This window comes from Sardina pilchardus, chromosome 14 (genome assembly GCF_963854185.1).
Source record: "Sardina pilchardus chromosome 14, fSarPil1.1, whole genome shotgun sequence".
Taxonomy (NCBI): Eukaryota; Metazoa; Chordata; class Actinopteri; order Clupeiformes; family Clupeidae; genus Sardina; species Sardina pilchardus.
Window position 1 is genome coordinate 22,395,330 of NC_085007.1, and position 22,328 is coordinate 22,417,657.

A 22,328-nucleotide genomic window follows, 5' to 3' on the forward strand; every position below is an offset into this window, starting at 1 on the left:
CGCTCTGCTCGTCTCTCACCTGGGCGTGGCTCATCTTGATACACTCACTTGATACCTCACACTGACAGACCTTTGACAAGATTCGGGAAGGATTCTTGAACGATTGAGTAAAGCTTGAATGAGCGGCATTAGTTAAAAGACTGTAATCTTTCAAGGATCTTTCCCAAATCTTGTCAAAATCTGTCCGTGTAAAGTAGTCTATATACAGTATTGTATTCTCCAGTCTCTTTTTCACCTGAAATCGGATCCCTTCCGTTTGATCACTCAGTGACACTTTTGCTTGCTTATTTAAATGTCCTCTTTTTATTTCCTTTGTTTGCCTCCTGGTTTAAGTAAGGGATAATGGAAGACACGCCGTTCGGTTATACCAAGTTAATGCACGTTCTAGATGTTGATACGGCCCGACTCTTTTTTTGCATTATCTGTTATAACTCTAAATTATATTTTACATTTCATTTTTGCCATTTTCATGCACTGGTAATTCCTTGGTACTTTCTAGTTTCCTATGTCTGCCTTCTGGTTTAAGGCCTTTTCTTATTCCTTATACTTCTATCCATCTCCTTTCTGCTTTGTTTGTTGTTGTCTCTCCATCTTCCTGTCTTTCTGACGGCATTCCCTCTTCCTCTCTGTCTCCAGCTGCCATCACTGAGGAGCTGCTGAAGCTGACGGAGGACAAGCGTGAGTCCTCGGCCCTCCGTGGCTTCGACTCGCCCTTCCTCCGCACCACGGAGACGCTGACCAACGCCGTGGACGAGAAGCCCGGTGCCGGCCTGACTTCCTCCTCCTCCTCCTCCTCCCGCGACGGTCCCCTCCACCCTCTCCACCCGCTGCACCTTCACAACGCCACCTCCACCCCCACGCCTTCCCAGGACAAGTCCGGTGGCGGCGGCAGTGGCAGAACCAGCCGTGGCGGAGGCAGCCGCGGCCCCCCCTCCCAGGACGGGTCCCTGCCCTGGGCCTTCCAGCCCGTCTTCACTCCCATCGAGGCCCTGGAGCCTGGTGGTGGTGTTGGCGGCGGAGGCGGAGGAGGAGTTGGAGGAGTCGACCACGTGGCCCAGCGCAGCCCCTGCACCTCCACCACCACCGAGGAGGACGCCCTCAAGCTCGGCCTGCTCTCGCCCAGCCCCTGCCGGCCGTCGGCCGCGCTGCCCTACGAGGCCCTCTTCGACCTGGCGCTCCCGCGCGCCGCCTCACTCTTCGTCGCGAGGAAGACGCTGGAGGCCACTCGGAGGGCCTCCGTGGAGAGGAGAGGGCAGAAAGGAGGAGGAGGAGGAGGAGGAGGAGGAGGAGGAGGAAGCAGCGGCAGCATTCTAGGATTCGGGTTTGGGCTGGGGGAGGAAGAGGAGTCCGAGCTGGGGAAGCTGGTGCTGACCGACGGGGAGGCGGACGGAGAGCTGGGGCTGGGCGAGGGCGAGGGCGAGGGGGAGCTGACCACAGCCACGGCCTCCCCCCTGGAGGTGCTGGATCGCCTCGTGCAGCAGGGAAACGACGTCCACGACAAGGTGCTAAAGAGGTGAGCCGCACGCAAGCCACACAGTGGGCCCTTCTCAATCGTCTTTCTTATCTATCCTCCCTTCCTTCCTCGGTCCTCGTTCCCACTGATCTAGATAAAGAATGATCGGGGGGCAACAATGGTATAGTCTATCCAGTGTTCTTTATAGATCAGTAGGAACAAGCCGGAGGACCGAGGAAGCAAGGAAGGGAGGAAAAATAAAAAGACGAATGAGAAGGGCCCAACGTCAGAGTATGTGAAAGTGATCTGAAATATCTTGTCTCTAGTGCTTCTCTGCTTCTTTGCTCTTTTCCCCTCCTGCCAGCTGGCCTGTCCCCCTGTGCTTCCTGGTTGAGGCTCATAGAGCTGGACAGAGTGGTGTCCAGTCATGGTGGAGTTCAAGAGCGTATCATTATACACCCTCTGACATCTTTGATGTGACAGTGTGAAATGGCTGCTATTAGAGCTAGTGTAAAATCTCGCAAATGCATTAACGGACCGACCCGAAGATTGATGGGCCTTTCCTGAAACAGGGCGGTGACACTGGATCTGTGAAGGAGCATACCGCAAGCTCTAGTGAGATTAAAATGTCACATGAAGCTCACACTGGCCCTAGCAACACAAATGCACACACACACACACACACACACACACACACACACACACACACACACACACACACACACACACGACACACACGACACACTACCACACACTACCACACACTACCACATGCATTTTAAATCTGCATGCTTTCACAAACACTCACACAATCTCTTCAGCATCAGCTCACCAAAACAACGTTTGCCAGATGCATGCCCTACTTCTCCCTGTGATATTTGAAAGGGCATTGTGTGCGTGTGTGTGTGTGTATGTGTATGTGTATGTGTGAGAGAGAGATAGAGAGATAGAGAGAGATAGAGAGAGATAGAGAGAGATAGAGAGACATAGAGAGAGAGAGAGAGAGAGAGAGAGAGAGAGAGAGAGAGAAAACACTAGGTTGGTTTTCGAAGGCAAGAATGTGAGCATAGTGGATAGACGTGTGTTGGTGTGTGTGCGCACATGCCAAGCCAAGCAGACTTGGGCTGCGCTCCAGACGTGCTGACCTGTTGGATGGCCTCTCTGTCTGACACAACGGCAGCCATTGTCTGTCCTCGCGTCCGCAGTGCACTGCAGCTGACCCACACAGCACAAGATGCGCTCACAACCAACGGCAACAACACGCAACAGTCAGACCCTTCTCCCTCTCTCTCTCTCTCTCTCTCTCTCGCTCTCTTTCCCTCTCTCTCTCTGTCACTCTCTCTTTCTCTTTTTTTCCTCTCTTTCTCTCTCTTTCACTCTTTCCTTCTCTTTTTTCCCTTCCTTTTTTGTCACTTTCTCTCACTATTAACTCACTCACTTTCTCTCAGTCTCTTTCTTTTGTGTGTCTTTCTCTCAATCACTCCATCTCCCTCTGTCTTTCTCTTTCTCCCTCTCTCTTTTCTTCCTCTCTTCTCTCTCTCTCATTCTCTCTCTCTCTCTCTCTCTCTCTCTCTCTCTCTCTCTCTCCTCCCAGTCTGTTTTTTGACCACCTCCTGCCAAAGAGCTGGGTTTGCAGAGCATGTTGTTTGAAGGATGGGCTCTAATTGAGTTGGACACAAGGCATACCGAACCTTGTGTCGTTTGTGTGTGTGTGTGTGTGTGTGTGTGTGTGTGTGTGTGTGTGTGTGTTCGTGTTTTCAACCACTGTGCTTTGTTTAAGACGCCCGGGTGCTGACCCATCGTTGGCATCCTGTTTACTTCAAATGCCTGGTGCACCGCTGAATCTCTTCCTTCTTTTGCTTCTGTTGCTTTTTTTTTCTCCTTTCGCATTTTTTCTCCTTCCCTTTTCGCCCTTTCCTTCTCCACCTCCTCCTGGGTCCCGCTCGCTGACCATGTTTGCAAATCTCTTCCAGATTACCTTTGCCAAGCAAATCAGCTGACTGGACACACTTTGGAGGTAAACAGCATCATTGTGAGTGTTGTCCTTTGTTTCCCATATTTCCATTTCTCAAATCCATTACCAAACTGGACACAAATCAGATAGCCGGAACAAACTAGTTTAGTATAAAATGGCTGGTATTTACTGCAATGTCTGGAATAGGGATTATTGTGATTTCATGAACTGCAATCAAGAGAGTCCGGTACATTCCATTATAATGTCAGTACATCCTATGAAGAAGCCCCTTGCCAGTGTGTATGTTTATGGAGTCCCTCCAATTTCCTATAGCTCTCGGCCCCTCTGTTCCTTGTGTTTCAAATGAGCCAAATGAAGATGAGTGGATAAGTGCCCCCATTTACACAGCTTACGCACATGTAGACGTACACACACACACACACACACACACACACACACACACACACACACACACACACACACACGCACAGAGCTCATAAAGGCCTGTTCTGTTCTCAATCATATACGCGCAGGCTTGCTCAGATTAAAGTCATTCATGTCTCCCAAACACTACTCCAATCTGTCCATGCACAGTCGCCTGTTATCGTCATCCTCTTCATCGCCACCGACTTCCTCATCCTCACCCCCCATTATAGTCACCCTTTACTCGTATCCTGCCACCCACTAGTGCTGTTTTCAGCTTAATCAACTTCCACGGTGTTGCATAACTTATAGAAGTCATGTATCTCTGATTGTGAGAAACAGGCTGCCCAGGGAGACGGCTCTGGTCTGGTCTGGCCACTGGCTTATGTAAGCCTCTACGGGCCAGGTCTGCCTCGGTGGTGCCTGTTTCTCCTGGTTTTATTGACATCCTTTTCTGCTGTACTGACTGCCCTCTCTGTTGTTTTTTTGTCTTTCTTTTTTCCTCATTTTGTTTGTTTCCTTTGTTTGTTTGTTTGTTTGTTTGCTTGTTTTCTTTCCCTCCCTCTCTTTCTTTCGTTTCCTCTTTCGTTGCTTTTTTGTCCCGTGGACGATGACCTCTCCCTCCCGTTGTTGCCTGGCGCTGCCTTCTGGCCACTTGGGCCGTGTTCGCTGCGGCGCGGTTTTGTGGCGCTGCGTGGCGGGGATTGGGGCGCGTTCAGGCTCGGCGCCTCTGGACGAACTGCACACGCTGCGCAGCCAGCTGCTCCTGCTGCACAACCAGCTGCTGTACGAGCGCTACAAGCGCGAGCAGCACGCCGTCCGCAACCGCCGGCTGCTGCGACGCATCATCAACGCCACCGCGCTCGAGGAGCAGAACAACGCCATGGTAACGGCACTGTTTGTTTGTTTGTTTGTTTTTTGTTTTGTGTGTGTGTGTGTTTGGAAAGACCTGTCATGCACTGATGGGGTCAAGCGCTGACGAGTTGCTATCAGTAAGCCTGTTCACAGAGTTTACAGGCCTAATGTGATATGAGTTCATCAGTGATGTAGGAATAGCCTTGGGTGTGGCTGAGTGGAAACACACACACACACACACACACACACACACACACACACACACACACATACTCCTCTTAACTGATAAAATGTCATGGCAAGAGTACAGTTGTAGCCTGGAGCTTTGCTGTTTGAAGTAGGTTTGTTTACTATAACAATGTTAGTTACAGTGCAAATGTGCATTCGTGTAATGCTTTGTGTGTGTGCGTGCGCGTGTGCGTGTGCGTGCGTGTGTGTGTGTGTGTGTGTGTGTGTGTGTGTGTGTGTGTTGCAGAAGGAGCAGATGAACCTGCAGGGTGTGGAGATGCTGTCCCTGCGTGAGAGCCTGACGGTGGAGCAGCAGCGCTACAGGCAGCTGTGGGACGACCGCGAGACCCTCGTCACCAGACTCCACAGCCAGGTCCGCCAGCTGCAGCAGAGCCGCGACGACCACTACACCAAGAACCAGGAGCTGCAGGTACACACACACACACACACACACACACACACACAGGCTGAAAGCAGCCAGCCAGGTCCCAGCGCAGGGCTGCAAGTGTGCAATGTCCTGCAAATAAACACACATACACACACACACAGTTGTGCATGTAAAAATGCCTCACATTTTCTTTCTGTTGTCTCAATGCCGTTCTTCTACTCCTAACACACACACACGTAGTGTGTCTGTTTCTGTTATTACACACAAGTACACACCGATACACACACCTTTTGGGACTCTCCCAGACTCACTCCCTCACTCCCACCCACACACACACACACACACACAATCAGGAGCTTACATGCACATACAGGTTTGCCAACTGTATGACATAAAGTTGTATTTAGTATCACAAGTGCAGTGCCCGTTCAAACATACCATTTCTGGAGAGAACCCACATTACCCAATTACATGCCCGCAGGTAGGCCTGCTTCAAAAATAAGATGATAGGGAAAAACGTCATTCCAGCTAAGCATTCAATAATGAATACTGAATATCATATTATGTTAGCCTGTAATTAATGTGCATTGAGCAGAATTTTGACATGGCTTCATGCAACATTTTTACAGATAAAAAATGGCATAAGCCTAACAGCTGTTTTGAGTTAAGGTTATACAGTATGTTTATTGCTAAGCTTATTGAATAGCTTCCTGATCGACAGGACAGGCCATTTTGTGGAATGATGCATCATTGTATGAAGTTGGCATCAATGTGCCTCAAAAAACAACCTTGGGTGGTATAAATGTCGCTCTAAATGTCTGCCACTTGTTGTCTAGTCGTGTGGCATTCTGAAACACTGTTCAATTCTGGACCATTAGCCTATCGCTCGTTTCAATTTGGGGCTTTGCAGTCAGAATGATTGTTTGTTTATTCATAGTCTCCAGTCCAAAGTAGCCAGGGCTATTGGAAGTGTCAATTTATTGTTTGTCATTTTTACGTAATTTCGAACAGTTACTGCACTCCTGTATTTGTTGGTGTGTTGTTTACAAAGTCCGCAGAATCATTTTATGCACGGAAACCTCATACAGAGGCATTCATGATAGTCATCCAGGCCTCTCGCATCCTGACCGTGCCGTGCCATGCATGATTCAGTGCCACCAAAGCTCCACTTCTGTCCTCTCTGTCTCTGGTCCTGTCCTGTGCTGTGCTGTGCTGTGCTGTGGGAGAGGACGAGTGGCCAGCGGCTAGAGGGACAAAAGCTAATGTGTGCTTCTTATGCCAATATGGTCTTTTGCATTTCAAACAAGGGCAAACTTGACATTGCACTTACTGGTGCCCGTAGCAAGATACCTGCTAAGTCGGAAAGCAATCACACGATCGTCACACACACACACACACACACACACACACACACACACACACACTGACACACAGACAGACGTTCCTGCAATTGATAAATAGAGGTATTTAGAATGTAAGTAAAATGCTATTTAACACTTGATTTGTAATGCATTGTCTTTTATTGATGAGATTGAATTGTGTGCGCGTGTGTGCGTGTGTGTGTGTGTGTGTGTGTGTGTGTGTGTGTGTGTGTGTGTGTGTGTGTGTACCTTTCCTTTCCTTCCCCAGAGCAAACTGCAGGAGTGCCAGAAGCAGATGGGCGAGATGGAGGCGGAGCTTCAGAGAGCCAACAACAAGGTGTGCCACACTGGGCACCTGCTCAACCAGCTGACTGCCAAGGTAAGGAGCGGGGCAAACCTTTGGCAAACACACCTGATTTGGTTAGCATATGAAGATACCTCCATCCCATACGCTTCCGCTGATTTTATGTGGCTTGGGAAGATTAACATACATGTGAACGTTGACTGCCAGCCTCTGTCTTAATGAAATCGCCTAATGATTAGATACGATGACTTGCTGACTTTAACTTGAACAAGGTTGCAAGGTACTAGCCAAAGGTATCAAGGCACCAGCTATGAACTTGCTAGGGTGGCCTAGCGTGATAGCGACACTGCACACCATCTTCCGTTTATTTGCTGTTGGCACACCATTGCCAAGATACTGATAGCTGACTTCATAATTCGATAGAATTCAGGAAGTTAAAGGCAGCATGAAGGACACTTGAAATTCAACAGAACAAAGGTATCATTACAAGGCAGGCAGGATGCAGTAATAAGGGCTGTGAAGCAAGCGATTGTAAGTGCCGTTGCAGTGTTTGGTAACACTTTACTTGAAGATATCTACTGAAGAGTGACTTGGTCCTAACCTTAACCCTAACACTAGCCCTAACTTATCATGACAAAAAAACACAAATGACACTTAATGACTGAAGCGTTATGTCATGAATGTTTATGACTTGTTTGTAATGTTTGACATGTTTGTGACCGTGTCATGCCACTCTTATGTGGATACCTTGAAGTAAAGTGTAACCCGGTGTTTAGCCTGATCCCACGGGCAGTGCAGGTGTTTTGTTGAAGGCGGTGTCTTGTTGCGTTGAGGTGGGCCAGCTTCTCTCTTTTGGTCTTCTCCCTTGTCCAGCCCACACAGATGGCTGCTTTTCTTGTATTTTGAGCTTGGAGACAAGATGGCCCAGAGATTGACCTAGAAGTTGTTAGTCTGCTGTAAAGCCCACTCTATATTTGACACATTCTTAGGCCACATGACCAGGGGCCTGTCAGCAGGTGGTCAAAATGTGTAGTTCCCAGTATAGCGTGTGTGTGTGTGTGTGTGTGTGTGTGTGTGTGTGTGTGTGTGTGTGTGTGTGTGTGTGTGTGTGTGTGTGTGTGTGTGTGTGTGTGTGTGTGTGTGTGTGTGTGTGTGTGTGTGTGTGTGTGTGTGTGTGTGAGAGACAGCTAAATGCCACCAGAGATGTCAGGAGTGGGGTAGGGGCCAGTTTTGGGCCCTTGGTGACGGATTGTGAGGGGGTCAAATGATGACTGAGGACTGCAGCCTTAGTGTCCAGCTCTGGGATAGATGTCTTCATTCCACTGGGAGAAGCACCTGACCACTAAAATCATTTGCAGACTCTGCCTCTGAATTGGGGTCAGGTGATCATTTTTCCAGATGCTACATTCAGAAATGTTCAGTAAACCCTCTCTCACTGCTCACTGATTTAACCATGTAGTAACATTTCTAATTTCTAATCTAAATTGATTCATATGATTTCATTTTCTCCTGACTTGGGGGGAAAAAACCCCTCCTCTGGGTCTACGTGGGTCACTCCTCTTTCCTCTGCACTCCTGTATAAACCCTGCCTAGTGCCTAGTGCCTAATGTGTTCCCTCCTGTTCCTGTCTCCCTCTCAGCTGTTGACGAGCGAGAGCACCCAGCAGCAGATGAGTTTCCTCAGCAAGCAGCTCCTGCTGCTGGGAGAGGCCCACAAGCTGTGTGTGCAGGAGCTCCAGCACTCGGGCCCCGACACCACTAAGGTAAGCTCACAGACACTACTCAGACAGAATCACAGACACCACTAAGGTAAACCCACAGACACCACTAAGGTAAACCCCCAGACACCACTAAGATAAGCCCACAGACACTACTAAGATAGAATCACAGACATCACTGAGTTAAGCCCATAGACACTACTAAGATAGAATCACAGACATCACTAAGGTAAGCCCACAGACACTACTAAGATAGAATCACAGACATCACTAAGATAAGCCCTCAGACACAGCTAAGGTAAGCCCACAGACACTCACAGACACCACTAAGATAGAATCACAGACACTAGTGAGGTAAGACCAAAGACATCACTAATGTAAGCCCACAGACACTCACAGACATCACTAAGATAGAATCACAGACACTAGTGAGGTAAGACCAAAGACATCACTAAGGTAAGCCCACAGACACTCACAGACATCACAAAGATAGAATAACACACTCTAGTGAGGTAAGACCACAGACACCACTAAGCTAAACCCACAGACATCACAAAGATAAGCCCCAAGACACTCAGACACTAGAGTGGTAAGACCACAGACACTCGTAGGACAACAGAGAGGTAAGCTCACAGACACTCACCACTTACGTAAGACCACAGACACCAGACACCAGTGACCAGTGAGGTAGGCCCACAGACCGGCTACAGGGAGGAGACCGACTAGGTCTGAAGCTCAGGTGCCACAAAATAGTGTTAATTGTGTCATGAACTTGGAATCGGTTCTTAGACTCCACTCACAGGAAAGGAATGCAGGCCATTTTGTATTGCTGTCATACTTTCCTGTGTGCAATATTAGCCGTGTTCAAGTTCAACTCAAAATGACCTTTTGCAGCAACGAGAGCTGCCGGTGGCAGCAGGGGCGGGGATGCAAACGCTGCTATGAAGTTGTACACTCTCTACTTCCCGTAGTGTAGACTTGGCTAGACTTGACCATGTGACGAATCACGAGGCACGGACCCGCACGGACTCTTGTGGATATGGGGAGGCATCTAAACACCTGCACACACGTCAGGGATGTAAAAGCCAATTAGGGCAAAGACCTGACGTCATGAAGGCAGGGTCTAGGCTCCGCTGCTCTCCGCAGTACCTCCAGACCGGCTGCTCTTTTGCGGAGCAGCCGCCTGGCCACGCCTTGCTCCCGCGATAAGTTGAGGCCATGTGATACCGACTGCCGAGTCGAAAACACGCCCATCTAGACCATCGTGGACAGATTTTTAACCACGTGCATCTTGTGCTGCGCAGTTTTTGTGCTGCGCAGCCAACTTGAACGCGCCTAATGACGTCTCTGTTCACATGTGGTGTAGAAGTTAAAGGTTTTTGGAAGAACCCCTCATCTCTTTGTTAGCAGTATTGCTGATCACTCTAAAAGACCGGCATAGCATGGCGCTGTTTTTGTCAAAGGTTTCAAGATTCTTTGAAGACTTCAAAGAAGTTTTGGTTTGAGAAACACTAGCATGATATGTGCAGTTCAAAAGGATTAAAAAAAAAAAAAAAAAATCAAAAACAAAAGAAACTGTCCACATTTGCACCTTTTTGATTCCCAAATGTTTGGACTGACCTCTTTTCCCCTCCCCTCATTCCTCCTCAACCTCTCTGTCGTCCCCACCGGCCTCCTCCACACCCCCCATCCCCATCCTCCCCACCCCCATCTCCACCCTCCCCATCCCCAGGAGAAGCAGATGCTGCAGTTGTCCAGCAGTAAGGAGGCGGAGCGTCTGCGGCAGAACCTGCTCTCCCAGGCCCAGAAGCTGGAGGCGGCCCAGCAGCGCGCGGCCGAGCTGGAGACGCAGCTCTCCAAGAAGGAGCACCTTATCGCCGAGCAGAAGAAGTTCCTGGAGGACGTCAAGCTGCAGGCCAAGTACGCCCTTGGGCACACACACACACACACGCACTGAGGCGTGGAGTTAGTTCATGAACACACACACTCACACACACACACACACACACACACACACACACTCACTCTCTCTCTCTCTCTCTTTCTCTCTCTCTCTCTCTCTCTCACACACACACACACACACACACACACACACACTGAGGCGTGGAGTTAGTTAATGAACACACACACACTCACACACACACACACGCTCACTCTCTCTCTCTCTCTTTCTCTCTCTCTCTCTCACACACACACACACACACACACACACACACACACACACACACACTCGTACTGAGTTGGACATGTAGTTTTGTCTCACACATGGGAATCCTTAACGTTTTTGTTGTGTAACCCAAGTGAGATCCAAGTTTGTATTCACAAGTCCTGATGAGTGAAATGATTGTTGCAACAGATTTCTTAATATCCTGCTAAATGGTTTGCTCAGCTCTGGATAATTATTTTTGTTTCATTTCATACGATGGTTCATTGTGTCCCTTCAGTTACTGTGTAAATATTGACTCTGAACGCTTTCAACCTTAACATATCTCTAATTAAATTGTTTGTGCGCGTGCGTGTGTGTGTACGTGTGTGTGTGTGTGTGTGTGTACGTACAGAGGGGAGCTGCAGGCCTCAGAGAGCCGGTACCAGGCGCAGCGGCACGTGACCCAGGCCCTCCAGGCCGAGCTGCTGCAGCTCTACAGCCGGCTGGAGATGGAGGCTCCTGTCAACACCACCAACTCTCCAGCGGGGGGCGACACTGAGATCTACGGCCCCACAGAGGCCAGGTAACACATGGACGCACACATATACAAACACAGACACACATTCTAGCGCTCCTATTGTACTGATAATGGGCGCGTTTCCCAAAACCATAGTCGCTAACTAAGTTAGCAACTTTGTTGTTTGCTATGCAATTTCCCATTGCCAATCAACTAAGTTGCTAATAGGTGAGCAACTATGGTTTTGTGCAATGCACCCCATGTGTATGTATTTGTTAAGCACTCACACAATTCTCACTGGAAGTATCTGTACAACCTTAAGGACCCTATTTTCTGCCTGGGCGGGTTGGCTTAAACTCTGGTGATAAATGAAACTTGCTGCAGTGGCAGGGATTTTGGGTGTGGGATTAGATCTATTCTCTGATCGGGAACTTGTATCCAACGATCTCACCCAATCACTGCCCATTTCTTATGTAGGAGCAGACCAATGTTGTGGGTTAAAGCAATTAATTTATCTTGGTATCCTCAAAGTTAGCACATATTCTGACAGGGTTTAAAAGAAGAATTAAATATTTGTTTTAAAATGTTAAACCTCTTGAAATACTGGAGACTGACTGGGGGAAGAGGTAGTCTAATTTGTTTGACTTTAAGTAAATGTCAGCAGTATGCCAAGGGTAATTATTTTAAAAGTTATGCAGGAACAAGGAAAAGATGTTGCTTGCATTGTTGGATTGTTGGACTTCCCTCAGTGGCCAAACATCTCACTATCACATGCAAATACTCATATCCAACAACCTACCCTAATACATGATAATGTAACAGGATGCACATCAACCATCATACCAAGATGAGAAGAAGGGGGTGGTAGTAGACACCCAACCACCCAATTGAGAATAGGTCTCAACACTCATAGTTCACTTGGAATTATAAAGGCAACCACCGGTGAAATCACCTAAATTGCCGGATTTGTCCTACATTAGAGGACAAATCCGGCCATTTTTCACATAGATCTCCGTTTCTTTAGGTCACTGTGTACTGTCTACGAAAAACCCCTCCTGAAAACAGTCGGTTTTACCTAGCTCGATTTGCTGCATCCAACAGCTAAAGCAGTCTTACACTCTGGGGGCCATGAATTGTGCAGGCATTGGTTGTGTACAAGATGGTACCAACTGCCCTCCTCCGTCATCATATAATGATACCTGCCTCATTTGTAGTGTGGAGAGGACAGGACATGAGTGAGGGAGAGAGATGGGTGGGGTCAGGAAAAGACCTCATGCTGGACTCAACCCTGGGTCCCCATAGGCACTGTGCCTGGTCATTATAGGGATGCCAGTGCCACTGGGGTGCAGCCCCCCTCCCATTCTCAACCCTTTTACCCCTGACCTGTTTGGATCCCTGACTATTGGTTTGCTTTTATAGCAGCCCCTTTTAAACATCTTTAAAATGCCTTAGAGATACAAATCCAACAGAGGATTGAAATAAAAAAATGTTTATATTTTCAATTAAATTAATTCTCCACAATGGTTGTATGCTATATTGATCTCGACTCAAGAAGCCTCATGAAATAATTCATAGGTCTTTTTTATTGACTTTTCATCACAATAAGCCTCATGAAATCCAAGTGAACAAAACACTTTCTTTTTCTTGATAAAGGCACTCCAGGTGTACACTATCCACAGCAATTTCAATGCACATTGCAATCTCCTCTGATACATTCACAAAGGGATTGCTTGACAATGCTATTGGTTGGCTTTGACCAAACCTCTCACTAAGTATCTCTGGCCTGGCTGTGCCCATTAAGTGCCCTGACCCCACCTGCACCACCTCAGCCTCTGCAGCATCTCTTCGTTTTGAGCAACAGTGCACGTGCTGTCATTTCAGCCAGCTGTTTTCAGCATTAAAAGCGGGTCCTAAAGCTTTCAGTGAATGTTTACAGGACAGTTTATATGTATTTCTGTGTGTGTGTTTGTCGCTCCAGCGTCTCCATCCCTGACGGCCTGGCCAAGGCTACCACCAAAGAGGGCCCGGGCGCCCAGCCCTCCCCTCCCCCGCGCAACGGCAACGCCAGCACTTTATCGCCCGGGCAACCCAAGGCCAAGCCCTCCCCGTCGTCCTCCTTATCCCCCTCCTCCTCGTCCTCCTCCTCGTCCGCCACCTCCGCCACCTCCTCGGCCACCAACTCCATCAACGGCAGCCGGGACGGCCCCCAGCCTCCCCCCCAGCTCCTGGAGCCCCCGCTGTTGGGGCTCCCTCCCCGGGGCTCCTTTGCCCACGATGAGCCCCTCACCGTGGGCTCCTACCCCAGCGCCAAGAGCTTCCTGGGCATGCGGGCGCGAGAGCTCTTCCGCAACAAAAGCGAGAGCCGCTGCGGAGAAGAGGAGGAATTGGGGGACCTGGAGGAGGAGAAAGAGGAAGAGGAAGAGGATGCCGGTGGCAGTGGTGGAGGAGAAGGAGAGGACGGGCTGGGTCGACTAGGAGGAGGAGGAGGAGAAGGAGGAGGAGGAGGTGGGGGCCGAGGCCGGGTGCGCGCCTCCCCGCGTCGCCTCACCAGCCTCTCCCAAGCGCTGAAGAACGAGCTGTGCATGGAGCCTCCATCGCCCGGGTCTGACTCGCCTCCACCACCTGCCTGCCCCCACAAGCAGCAGCAGCAGCAGCAGCAGCAGAAACAGAAACCGAAACAACTAGAACCACAACAGCAGCAGCAGCAGCAGCAGCAGCAGCAGCAGCACCCACAGCAGAAGCAGCAGTGCCCAGGTCAGGGCAGTGCCAAGCCCGCCACCCCTCCTCCTGCCTCGCCCCCCGTCGCGAGCACTCCGAGCCCCGGGCCCCGGTCCTCGCCCGCCAAGCAGGCCCTGCAGAGGGCCAACAGTCGGGAGCGGTCAGGGGTCGGGACCGGGGTGGGCTCGCCGGCCGGCACTGGACGGCCCAGGCAAAAGCAGCTGAAGATCATGGACTACAACGAGACGCACCAGGAGAGCAGTTAAGAAAGACATACTGAGAGACAGAGCGATGGAGTGAGAAGGAGAGGGAGAAATAAAAGAGACAGAGACAGAGAGAGAGAGAGGTAGAGAGATGAAGGGAGGAGGTACTGAGTTACTGAGTGACTGGAAGGAGAGACGAAGCTTAAATGAGTGGTGGAGAGAACTGCTGGCTTCTAACAGTAAAAGAACGTTTAAGGCAGGACTTTTTTTTTTTTTTGGATTTTCAGTGTTATTTGTTCCATTCCCTCGAGTGGACAACAGGATTTTGGACTATTTTTCTTTTGGCTTCCTCTCTGTTTTTTTTGTATTCTGATCTCCCAAAACTGGAAAACAAATGATGGAGGATTCACCTCGTGCAGTCGCAAGTGTTCACCAGCAGAGGGCTCTCAGTGTTCCCATCATTTGCCCCCCCATCATCAAGTCCGTTCTCACAGGCCTCTCTGCACTCAACTGAACACTTAGCGCTTAGTGTTGCCATCCGTTAGCCATTTTAGAGAATAAGCTTTTTACCACAGCCTGTCCACATCAAGACGACAGACGAAGTATGTGCCCTGACTGCAGCCACTAACGACAGTCAGCAAAAGTGCTAGGTTCTTTCGAGCAATATCTCACTTTGAAGGAATCAAGGTCCTTGTTGGGCACCGATGATTTGCTAATGAAGGTGAATGTCCAGTGTTTGTTTGGTCATCGTGTTTCACTCTCTTTTTTTCAGACACCCCCGTTAAAAAATCCAAGTAACGTCAAGTAGAACTAAATCAAAGGCATTCATATCATGCATATCTGTCATCAGTGTGTGTCTTTGCCAATATCAGTGAACATATGAAGGTCTCTGTGTGTGTGTGTGTGTGTGTGTATGTATGTGTGTGTGTCTTTCCATTGTGTATGAGTTTAGAAAGCCTGAGAGTGTAGAAGTGCAGAGGCGTTTTTTTTATTAAGCTAGTTTTAAATTATTTATTCTCTTGTCACATGCTTTCCTGCTGCCTTCGTATACCCATTGTGCATGCTGAATCCTGCGCGGAGAGAGAGAGGGAGATCTTCAAGGTGCACTACATGAACATCGGTTCACTAATGAGGTGCTGAATGTGGTCGAAGTATAATTGAGGAAATGGCCAATGTCCGCAGGTGTTTTTCTATGGGATAAACACCATAGAGAAACCCTCCCCACCCCTGTTTCACATATCTTGAGCACAGCTGTTAATGTAGATCTCTTCTACCAAGACCTTCTCCCACTCTTTTTTTTTTTTTTTTTTATAAACGATGGCATCATGGTGTGTTAAGTATTTCACAATTCTGCGTGAGAAGTGCCAAACCATGACATGCTGCTGAAGAGGTACTTAAGGCGAAGGAACGCATACCTTCAAAGTGTGAGCTATCATTTCAGTTTTCTTTTCTTGTTAGAAAAGAGTCATGTAGAACCTTTTTTTTATGCACATATCACTTTTGAGTTGCATCGCTCTCTGAATGCACAGAAGGCCATGAGCTAATTCACTCCCTCTCTCTTTGTCTTTCTTTCTTTCTTTCTCTCTCAGAAGGCCATGAGCTAATTCACTCTTTTTCCTCTTTCTTTCTTTCTTGCTTTCTTTCTTTCTTTCTCTTTCTCTTTCTTTCTCCCTCTCAGAAGTCTATGAGCTAATTCACTCTTTCTTTCTCTCTTCCTTTCTTTCTCTATCCTACTTGTAAACACTCGCAGCGGAATGCGCGCACACTGACAAGTGTGACGACGCTCACTTTTAGTCACATTTCACTCACACGCACTCCTGTTTTTCCCCATCGCTTTGCTGCTGAGTGTATGGAGCATAGCTCAGATCAGATGTGCGGAGGTGGAACTTGGGTGTCATTCTTACACACACACACACACACATACACACACTCACACACACCAAACATATCTAATACATTATTTCAGTCAACACATACTAAAAGGGTGTCCGGTGTTACCTCCTTTTACTTACTTCTCTGCCGTTTTCCTTTTGCTGTGAACAGAATGTGAAAAGTCTTTTGTCTGTCTGCCCAGTTGTTTTAATATCCCAAATCCTGTTGTCCACCTGAAGCCTCTTTCAGTCCTTCTGCCTTGCTATCTAAAGCATGTACAACAATCCACTTTAAACGCCAACCATAGGAAATACAACATACCAAGATAACAAGGTACAATCAGTGAAAAATTGACTGGAGAAATTGAATGGGAGCTCCTTTACTGGAGATGGATGTTACGAATAAAGAGGAAAAAAGGTTTGGAGGGGGACAAAGTTCTTAAGAAAAAAAAGCAGTTGCTTGTGTTAACTGTGAACGATTAAAAAAAGAAAAGAAAAAAAAATGAAATAAAAAAATTGTCTTCAATGTTTTGCACTACAGTTCAGCTCTCTGACTTTTTTCTTATGCTTGTGTATGTGTCTGGATCAAAATTCATCATCTTTATTTCTATATGACATTCAACAAAGTGAGGACTCTGGCACAATGATACTCCTTGCGCTTACAGAGCAAATGTAACTGTCTGGCAAAGTAGGCCTGTTCTTTAAAAATACTTTTTGGCCCTGAATGCATGAAACTAAAAGGGCCCTTCATAGAATTTTGCAGAACAATAAACTAAGTTAACCATTAAAGGGACACTTCGCCGATTAGCATTAAGCTTTATATCTTTAGAAAACCAGTCATGTTTTTGAATGGTCGTGCATCATTCCCTCAGTTTGCCTTGAGATGGGAGAAATGCGGATTTCAATGAAACCCATGCATAGGACTTCCTGCTTTCAATGATGTAAAATGATGATTTTTACATCATTGAAAGCAGAAAGTCCAACATTGAAATCAGTATTTCTCCCATCTCTGGGCAAACTGAGGGAATGATGCACGACCATTCAAAAACATGACTGGTTTTCTAAAGATACAAAGCTTAATGCTAATCGGTGAAGTGTCCCTTTAAGGACCTTCAGGTAAGGTGGCACTAGTTGTCAGCCTTTTTCAGGTGTGCATAAGCGTGTTTCCTGGAACAGTTTATTGCAGTCTGTAGCAGAAGAAACGTTGGGGACATGGAGACCTTCAAGAATAAACAAGCATACCAATCAAGCATCCTTCAGAGGTGACATGCAGGATGAAAATTGCTATGTTATTTATTATTACTTTTTTTATGGTATGGCATGACAATAGCAATAGCCTACCAGATTTTATACTACCTTTAGATGTCATATTGTGAGCCAAACACGTATAAGGGAGTCTAGATGGGTCATTCATGCTAGCTAGAATCGGTAGACTGTGAAACTCATCTTCCTCTGAAGAAGCCCACATGACCGTAACACGTGTCATGTTTAAAATAAAGTTGCGTATGAACTAAATCTGTATGCGTAAAGCGATGCTCTGGTACAGGAAACAGAACTGACTGTACTTTAACTTAACACACTAAATTATCTTGTATTAACCACCAGAGAGCGCTGTTGTTCCGAGTACTCGTGAAGTCTTCCACGATCAACAGGTAGTGACTGGTCCTGATGCGACTACAGTCGACCAGACAGTGATGGGCTCACGGAAACCCAACGCATGAAATAATTTTGGCCTATTAGTTCGAGTAGTCTCGAGACAGTCATTCTCGATAGGGTTAAAAGTCGAATTTAATTAACTCGTTTATTCTTCGAGACAGGCAGTCACCAGTTTTCAAGACAAGGCATGGGCCCAAAATAATTGTAGGGAAAGGAAAAATACTGCTTCTGTGCTCACGCAGCCCCATCTATGGTAACACTAATTTTATATGCCAAACACCATCTCCTGTTCCCCCGCACTTCCCTCTCCCTCTCTGTCGCCTCTTTACTTAATATTTTAATACCGTAAATTAAGGCTGCTATATTTGAGAGATGGAACACAGTGTATGCTGTGAGCATATAGCCTGCCGTTGTCCAATTATTCTCCGTGGTTCTTTGGCTGATGTTTCCCAGCTTCCTCGAGTTAGTGCCGCTGACACTTACAGCTTCAGGAAAAAAAGGAATCATTGTGAGCATAACCGAGCAAGTATGATTAGTTTATCAAACGTGTGCATATGTATTTCATGATTTAGAAAAAAAAATCTTATGATTAATTTAGTAGTACTCCGAGGGGTCAGGGAAATTGATGCCGGATAATTGGGCACTGAGGGAATCCGTAGCAATTTGTGATTTCAGACTCGACTTGAGGAATTAGATGTCAGTGCAAATGTGAAATTGCTCCTCAATGTTCTCAAAGATTCTATGAAAATTTAAATATAAATCTTAAATATTTCTCAGCAAAGGGATCAGGATTTTCTCCAAAACTTTATATGCAACCCTGTGAAACTGTCAGTACTGAAAACAGACACATGTAAAGTTGAGATTGAGCTTGACAATGCGCTCTCTCTCTCTCTCGCTCGCTCTCTCTCTCTCTCACCAGAAGTTCCCCTTTTTAAAAAATAATAATTAGGCAATGACTTGTAAATAATTTATCTGAGTTAAATTAAATATATATAATTGAATAAGAGCTCACTTTTCAACCTCAATGATTAGAATATGTTATTCGGCCAGTAGGCATATTGTTATTGGTGACCTACACTGGTGGTATAGCCTAATAACAATAACAATACTATGTTATTTGTTAGGCTATAATCACCAGTGGTCCGAAAATGACCATAATTTAACGATCTGGGTGACAGCCTAAGATTAAGACGTCATATTGTATAGCCTACCCAAAGCTCCATCATGAATTCTGTTGTTATTGCACGTTGCACGTGTTATTTAAGGAGGAAGCCAGAACTTGGGAAACACAACTCGCCAATAACTTCGGTATATTTCATGAAAATGGAAGATGCATTTGCATTTTTTTTTTTTTAAAGTTTAAATGTTTTCATGAGAGGTTGAAACAAAGAACAGGACGCGTTTTGCAGCAACTCAATCACGGTCAGGACCAGTCCCTTGCCGGAAGTCTGGTTGTATTAAATGTTTATACTCATCCCTCATGGGTGCGTGCTGGAGCGGGAAAATGCTAAACAAGATCATTTTTGGTAAGCGTACTTCACACTGACACTCTGAAAAACGAATTCATTTGTCCTCATTAAAAGCTTAAAAGTCCATGAATAAATAATCATTAAAGTGAATACTTTTTTGCGCTTGCTTTTTCTGCGCTTGGCTTAATGCGGAATGCACCAAAACAGAAAGAATTGGTATGTGCTAAAAAATAGCCTATTTATTCACCAACCCTCCCCGTTGCATCAGTCAAACAGCTGATAACCACTTCAGAAATCACTCCATACTGTCTCCTGAAGACGTGGGGAGGAAGGGAAAATGAAAAGAGCCTTGTGTAGTTGGACCACTGAGGGAAGAGTTAATGCAATTAAACGTGGATGGTGTGTGCTGTTCTCGTTTTCTCCGCTTTTTTGATTCCGCAAGCACTGTAGGCTCCAAACTTTGAAAAAAAAGAGTGGAAAGAAAAGAGGGAGAGAGGGGAAGCTGTCCCTGTGGTTTAATTATTTTAATTATCATCCCTCTCAGCTCCTCTAAAAAAGCCCCATTAAAGGATGCCCATTTGGGTTAATCTGATTAAAAAAAAAGAAGCAAGATGGAGGAGAGATAAAAGCATGCAGATGTCAAAGCTAATCAGGGGAGTTAACACTGCTATTTGTGAACTGGGACGGCTGTACAAGGGGGCAGAAAATGTGCTCTCTCCTCTCCTCTCCTCTCTCTCTGGAGTGCGCTTGCTCACTGTGTAGGCCTATATGTGTGCAAGTGTGCTCTCCAACTCTTTTTTAGTTCTTTATTCCCATTTTGCGCAACTTCAATGCTTCTTCAACCGACTCCTTGCTTTTATCCATCTTTTGTGGATATCGTGTCTGGATACATCTGTTATGTTCCTCAGCTTGTGCTGCACACCCCTATGGCATTACCGAATGTTCGTTTTGATGAGAGGGCTGCAAAACCCCTTTAACAGTCACTGCTAGTCAGACTGATAAGATAATTCATATTGAGGCCTTCATGTCATAAATTGACCTTTACCCACTTAGTGGTAAACCCTGTGTTCAGATCATCTGCTCATTCACTATAAAGTGCACTATATAACGAAGAACCATATAGTTATTCGCTATGTAGGCAATAAGTGGATGTAACAAACACAGGGTTCGTGTAGCCTCCCACACAAAAGGCTGCCATTACCAGCGATATGGTTTTCGAAAGCCACCCTAACCGCCTAACTAATGAATTGCCATTGCCTCGCAACAGCGCCTGCCACCTGCAACAGCCAACTCGACGTCAAGTCCCCGAAGCCTCTTTAATGGCAAGCGTTGTCTAATGGGGAGTGACTGCTCCATGCACGCTGGATAAACAGGTCACGTTTGAAACCTTGTCCTTGTCCTAGCGAGCACAGACGCACACGCGAACACATTCACCCAAAAGCAGCCTTTTGGCCCGCTCAAACTTTGGAGTAATTGGCGAAAGCAGTTCAGGTGAAAGCGTAGATGGAGTTTTACATCTAAAAAAAAGAGAAGGGTGATTCACAGCATGAGAAGAGGGGAGAGAGAGAGAGAGAGAGAGAGAGAGAGATCCACTTTCAGAGTAAATCAAGCAGAGGCAATATCCTGTGTGCGTTTATGATCGTGTGTGTGTGTGTGAGTGTGTGTGTGTGTGTGTGTGTGTCAGTGTGTGTCGGTGTGTGTATGTGTGAGAGAAAGATGGACAGCAGCCCATGTAATATTAAAGCGCCGTGTCTGGCAACCAGAGGCGTGACGCTCCTCTCCTCCTCCACCCCCCCAGCCCTTTCCCTGTCTCTCTCCTTCTCCCATGCAGGCTGGCCAGTGCCTCCTCCCTCAAGGTGACACTTCAAAGCAGGCAGGCAGACGCTCTCAGCCTGGCAGACAGCATGGTGCCAACCCACCACCACCCTCCTCCCTCACCCACCTCTCCCAACCGCCCACCCCCCCCCTTCCCCCCCCTCTCCCCACCCCCGTGTTTCCCCCATCCCAAACCAGCGCCCGCTAACCCCCACTGGGCCAGGTCAGAGCCAAGGCCCGCATGGCGTGGCCCCTGCGGGACGCCCCTGTCAAAAACCTGCCTTGCACCCCCCCCTAATTAATATCGCCTCTCTCTCTCTCCGACGGGTGTGCCACGCGCTCTTATCGCGGGCCAGGGGCTGGGGCTACGGTGGCACAGTGGCAGGTGACTGAAAGAATGGTGCCAGCCGGTGCCAGTTTCGCCCGAGATGACTGGTGGCGGCTGACGGCTGACTGTCTTGTGTGCGTGTCTGTTTTTACGCGGGGACGGAGGTGGCGGTGGCGAGTGATGGAGAGGGAGAGAGTAGAGACTGATGAAAGGCAGGCAGACAGAGAGAGAAATAGAGAGAGAGAGAGTGACAGAGAGACAGAGATGGATTAGAAGAGAGAGAGAGAGACTGAGAGAGACCGTGTGGGTGTAGAATAAAGCCAATGAATTCTGAGCTGGTGTAAGTGTTAGCTTTGGGTCCACTTGGTGAGTTTTTTTTGTCTCTTTTGTGTAATCCGTTGCGTCGGTTGGTTTGTTTTTAGACGGCCTTTCACCTGTGTTGAAGGTGAATCTGGGAGTCGAGTGAAAGGTGAGAAGACCCCACCGCTCTGCACACCCAGGGATCGATACCTGTGTGTGTGTGTGTGTGTGTGTGTGTGTGTGTGTGTGTGTGTGTGTGTGTGTGTGTGTGTGTGTGTGTGTGTGTGTGTGTGTGTGTGTGTGTGTGTGTGTGTGTGTGTGCACATCGCTGATTAGGGAGTGTTCCCAGACACCCACCCTCTGCCCGCTGCATCAGCTGGGCCTGCTCTAATCACCTCAGGAGTCTGGTGGGAGGGCTTTGCCACGGTGAGGTGTGATCGATTTGTGCCAATGGGTCATCCTCGATCATGAATGAAAAGATATGTATGTGTGTCCATGTGGGGTATAGTGGTCTTTGTGTGTTCTGTTGGTTTGACTGTGTTTGTGGCATGTTAATGTTTTGAAGTTGCCAGTATGTGTGAGCGAGCACACTATCTGTAATATCTGTGTTTGGAATTGGAGT

The 22,328-nt window shown here is 47.4% G+C and overlaps 1 protein-coding gene across 2 annotated transcripts in view; it reads left to right on the plus strand.

Annotated features, from left to right (window-relative positions):
- Positions 1–16,678, plus strand: part of tsc1b (TSC complex subunit 1b) — a 36,524-nt gene extending 19,846 nt beyond the window's left edge. The window contains exons 14-22 of one of the 2 annotated variants that reach the window (XM_062553667.1): positions 637–1,513; positions 3,427–3,485; positions 4,550–4,716; positions 5,161–5,343; positions 6,931–7,041; positions 8,606–8,728; positions 10,416–10,603; positions 11,242–11,412; positions 13,325–16,678. In XM_062553667.1, the coding sequence (XP_062409651.1) occupies positions 637–1,513; positions 3,427–3,485; positions 4,550–4,716; positions 5,161–5,343; positions 6,931–7,041; positions 8,606–8,728; positions 10,416–10,603; positions 11,242–11,412; positions 13,325–14,330 (2,885 nt within the window). In that variant the 3' untranslated portion in view covers positions 14,331–16,678. The remainder of the gene's footprint in view (positions 1–636; positions 1,514–3,426; positions 3,486–4,549; positions 4,717–5,160; positions 5,344–6,930; positions 7,042–8,605; positions 8,729–10,415; positions 10,604–11,241; positions 11,413–13,324) is intronic. The other variant, XM_062553668.1, reaches the window with a different exon arrangement.
- Positions 16,679–22,328: the final 5,650 nt, after the last annotated feature.